Source organism: Colletotrichum destructivum, chromosome 12, assembly GCF_034447905.1.
Source record: "Colletotrichum destructivum chromosome 12, complete sequence".
NCBI classification, from domain to species: Eukaryota; Fungi; Ascomycota; class Sordariomycetes; order Glomerellales; family Glomerellaceae; genus Colletotrichum; species Colletotrichum destructivum.
In genome coordinates, this window is record NC_085907.1 from 184,137 (window position 1) to 189,069 (window position 4,933).

The 4,933-nt window shown below is 53.2% G+C and overlaps 2 protein-coding genes across 2 annotated transcripts; one reads left to right on the top strand and one right to left on the bottom strand.

Annotated features, from left to right (window-relative positions):
• Positions 1 to 377: 377 nt before the first annotated feature.
• On the bottom strand, positions 378 to 1,262 carry CDEST_15497 (uncharacterized protein; the record flags this gene model as incomplete). The annotated part of the gene is made up of 1 exon (XM_062931653.1): positions 378 to 1,262. The coding sequence occupies one exon, from the start codon at positions 1,260 to 1,262 to the stop codon at positions 378 to 380; it is 885 nt and encodes a 294-aa protein (XP_062787704.1).
• A 2,336-nt stretch (positions 1,263 to 3,598) lies between these two features.
• On the top strand, positions 3,599 to 4,620 carry CDEST_15498 (Putative Chromo-like domain superfamily protein; the record flags this gene model as incomplete). The annotated part of the gene is made up of 2 exons (XM_062931654.1): positions 3,599 to 3,776; positions 3,833 to 4,620. The coding sequence occupies 2 exons, from the start codon at positions 3,599 to 3,601 to the stop codon at positions 4,618 to 4,620; spliced, it is 966 nt and encodes a 321-aa protein (XP_062787705.1).
• Between the last annotated feature and the right edge of the window lie 313 nt (positions 4,621 to 4,933).

The following is a 4,933-nucleotide window of genomic DNA, read 5'->3' on the forward strand; positions in this document are numbered from 1 at the left end:
ACGGAGCAGAGACCACTTGCGGGTCCAGCCAGAACATCATCACGGCATTGCTACCGGACTGGTTCCTTGTTTTCGTTTCCTTGAACTCAGATGGTTGTGCCCGCACGTCACAGATCGCAATGTGTACGGCATTACGACTGCGTCTTTTGGCTGCAGATGAGCTTGGGTGCACCTAAAACAACAAACACACTAAAGCAGAAAGTCGAGTCACAGGAGCGGCAACGACACGGCCAGAACATCAAATGAGGCGACAAACATAGGCGCTTTGCGCACAAAGAAAATGATTAGGACACAGACACGCGCAGAAAAACCAGATGCCAATGGGTTTCCAATGCATTATGGATGGATGGGTGGGTATGCAGGCGCTTTGCCTTGCGTTATTTAGCATCTTTTGCGGTTGACACATGTTTGCGTCCCTTGAGGCTTCTAGAGGTTCTATCAAGTAGACCCACTATCCTAAGCAACGCCATACAATCACTCAGCGGCGCCAGGCCGTCATTCCCGGGCTGACCAAGAAAGTCGAGCACCGTTCGCCCAGCCTCGATCGCGTCCTCGTATGACAGTTGTTGCACACCTCTATCTCTCTTCTTGCCCGCCGGTTCATCGTCGTCTGCTCCGGATAATCGAGCCGTCCGGCGTTTTCCCCTCGTGGCTGGGCGTCCCATCTTTGTAGTTGGGATTCTCTTATTGAAGAGTTGTCGTATCTCCGGATGCTTCTTTTTGAGGCGACATACTTTCATGCTTAACGTATTGTACTTTGGTGGGGTTAAGTTGGGGAATTCCTTCTTGTAACTCTCTGTGATGGCTTTCCATGTCTCATTCCTCAGACGGGCCTCCAGAATGAATCGTTCGTCTTTTTTAAAGTAAGAATACTTGGAAGGAGTGAACTCCATCGTCGACTCTTCGGGATTGTCGGGTTCAACATGGCGAGGTGTCTCCGGCTGGTTTGAGGATCGCAGGCTTTTTGAGCTGAAGACAGCCGATGGCGGTGGGTGGTGTTCGGAAAGGGCTGGCTGGTGGTCGTCGCCGTAGTTGAAGGGGGCCAAATAACATGGTAGAGCTTCAGGATTCCATAGCTGCGTGGCATTGACTGTCCATGGAGACCATTCGATTGGCGATAGATCCTGCTGAATTTGGAACTGTGCTTGCTGGGCCATTTGCGCATTTCTCGACAGTGTGAAAAGGCTGCTGAACCTGGGCAGTCGACTGGCCACTCGGCACTCGGGCCCCGGTGGAAGATATAGACACACGTTCGGGCTCATTGTAAGCAGGCTGCCGCCACAAGGAGTACCTGGGGGTAGAAAGTGTTATACAAGGTATCATCACGGCCCACACAGTCAGGAGTCAGTGACGAGGATGAAGGACGAAGGACTTGGGGCGGCAAGCTGTTTGGTGTTCGGCCGTACTTGCAATGTCATCAACTATACCACTGAGAGTTGACTGCAGGGATATGTAGGCTTCGATCCAAGGATGATGATGGTGGTGATGTTGCATTTAACGTCCAGAATAACAACGGACGTGCCAGGCAACGCCAACATGGTCTATGCTAATCTCAGCTATATTACAGACCATCGTCGTCACCAAGCGTTTCTAGTCTACGAGTCGGACAGGTGTTGAAGAAGGCATTGATCGGCTCCATCTCGATCCAAGGATGCTTTCCAGTGGGGGAGACGATGTTTCTCTCGTTGATGCTGTTGGCGTCAGTAATCATCTGACCTCCGCGACCTGCAATCGCTCCGTACCACACCAAGTGGGAAGACTGACAAGGCCGGTGCACTGCCGCGACCTCGAAAGCGACAGTCGAGAAGGGGTCTGTGACAAGGATCATTCCTCAAACCAAGCCCAACACCCCACAACAAACCCTCTCGCCTGCCCCCACAGAGAGCCCAATTGCGATTGAGAACCTACGTAAAGTTGGTGTCTCTGTGGCCTTATGGAGAACCGGAGGGCGTCATGCATCTTTCACGTCCCGAAACGAAGGCTCTCAGTCGCTGGTTTGTGAGATAGACCCATAGCACGAGGACTGCTTTGCAGGGCAACTTATAGACACTTGGTGGCTGCTCTTGCTGTGCGCAATGACTTTCCCGGCCGTGCCGGCATATTTTCCGGGGGCTGCACTGCCCTCAGGGCTCCCCTCCTGCGTCGATTGGGCTCCTCAACGAAGCCTTCCATTGGACATTGGACGGATGGTCGTCTTTCTCGATATGGATGGAGTGTTTGCTCCCTCGGGGCCCTGATCTGTGACTGGGCTTGGGATCCTTCTTTTGTTGTTGCAGCGAACAATCAACCAATCGCACTACCAACTCGAGTTAAAGGGTGTCATTATCTCGGCGAGTTCTCCGTAGCTACGTTGTTGCCTACACAAGCAATTCATGGCGACCGAGTGACGTCCAATTCTAGTACCGATCCTGTCGTACGATGGAGCAGCTTGCATACACAAACAACTCGCTGCACTGCCGATTGTAATTTGATGCCGATCATTGATAGTCCGTTGCAGACGAGCTGAATGGGATGTCAGTCTGTCGGGTCTTTCCAAAGGTGTGGTAGAACCTCGTGTTTAGGTGAAACCTGAAAGCTCCTTGTCGCCGAGATCTCGCTGCGCAGGCTCGACCCGCTTGGCAGTCCCGCTGTTACGGCCGTTAAGCAGCTAGCTTCCCTCTTGGTGGTTCGTTCGCGCCACGGGCTGCAAATTCGTCGTCGTCGGGCCCGTAGGCCCGGGGCTTGTGTGTTTACCGCATCGCCGAGCATAAGCATGGAGGACGAGCTTTCAACAACAGCCTGTAGTGAGAGTACTGGCGTTCTGCACTTTGTGACGCACGCGTATGATGTTCGGCTTACGCTGCTGACATCTGGTGCACTTGCAGCGTGGCAGGGACTCAACAGCTCTCCCAAGAGCGGTTCAAAAGCATTGTTTGATCATGTACTAAATTTCCACATTGGTCCGGCCGTCAAGTCAGGTGATACCGGCGGCGAGCTTTCGTGCGCTTGTCAGGGTCTGGTTAAAGTCGCCGACCATTCATCACGGCCCCGGGCGTCGTCGGGTTTTGTCGGTCTCCTCAGACAGCGGCTCCATGCTTCTCCACAGCCGCTGCATACGCCGGGAACCTGGAAAATTAAAAGGTTCGTCCCGACAGTGTGGTAACTAGCGTCGAACCATAGCGTGCAAGCGGGCTTTGCGTCGCAAGGCGGGGTTGGACTGCTACCCAGGACAGTAGGTCACATCAGACGGGGTGACAGGTTGACCAGTCGGTCAGCAATACCGACTGGCATACCACGGACGCTGTTTCTATCCCAGTCAGGACTTTTATGCCCCGGCACATTCAGATATGAGCGGGCTTTTCATCAACACTGCGGATCACGCGCACGCGATGGAATACAACATAACAAGGCTGAGTTAACCAGTCAATAACATAACCAGTTGATAAACAATGAGGCGGAGAGCCAATGGTGTCAACGGTTGGGAACGACCGCAACACCCAACCCCTCTTCAGCCGCTGACCAACCACAGCCTGCCGCAGCTCCACACACTCTGTTTGATACATAGTAATGAGAGCACCCCCGCGCGACCGGCGGACCTCAAGCCCCCCGGCTTCTTTGCATGCTCGTTTTAATCCAGTCGGCGCGTGCCACCCACTCAAACCGCCCATTGATTAGTTCATTAGTGCAGAACGCCGTCGCGCCATTGACACCCATTGGCATCGTTGGCGCCCCAAATCAGCGTTCGCAACAACTCTGTTTCAACAGTTGCCGACACACTGCTCTTCTCAACGGCTGCCGTAAGTCTTCCCTGGGCCTGGGCCGTCCTTCGACATAGACTTAACGCTATGTAGAGATACTGGAGGCACCATCATGACCATAGTCGCCACGCCCACAGTTTTCGCAGTCACTTCTTATGTTGCGCTGATTGCAGATATGAGGTGTATGTGTTCTGACAACTGTCCAAACGACCAAACCGACAACTGCAACGGGGCGAGACCGAATGCCGACGATAGGAAGCATACTGCCTATGTCAACGAGTCTACAGGACGTGACCAGACTATAGAGATAGAGGACGACCCTAAGCATGGCCGACCCGTGATGGAATCCATTATCGGACATCGCAAGCATCAACAAGATGAGACACTGTTTCAGATGCAAATTCAATGGACGCACGGCGAGGTGACTTGGGAGCTCGAGAGCAAAGTTCAATTGGCCGCAGCAGAGGATCTTTTCAGGTACTGGAGCAGTTTGGAAGGTTGTCGGTCCGGTGCCATGACCAACAAGGACCTTTGGCACGTATTGGAGATCGAGGGGCACAAGAAAGATGGCAGAGGCTTCAAGCTGAAGGTTTCCTGGGTGGGATCGACAGCTCGATCTTGGGAGCCGGAGACAGCCATAAGGGAGGCTGATCCTCAGCTCGTCGACGACTATTGGAATTCCAAAAGGCGGCATCAAGTGAATCTTAAGACTGTTACTGTGTCCGCGAAGAAGGTCACTCGGTATGACCCTCAGCCGGTCAGAGGGGAAAGGTCTCTACGCGGTCCGAGATGGCGGAGGGGAACCAAGCCGGCAAGGCAATCACTGCGATTATTGAATAAGCTAGGGAGGCCCTCTGGAAGGCCACGTCCTTCGTACCATTAATGGTTTACTATCTATCTTTCGCGCCTCGACTTCGTTCTGTGGCGTAGAGCGACTGTGTTCAATATCAGTCTGAAGACACCAGGCAACGCCTGTCTCCTTATTGTGCCTAGGGAAGCCTATGTTTGATGTCCTCACTTGACTTGTGCTGAAGCATTGGAATTGAGCCTCCTCTCAATTGCCAAATCCCCATAGCCATGGGTAGGTCTCTTTTCGCCGTCCTTCATAATTTTGAACCCTTCTGTCGGCCGCTGTGCCCCCATACTAGGCTGAGCCAGGCAGGTTTGGCCGGATAGCTTTAGGGCCATGTTATCGA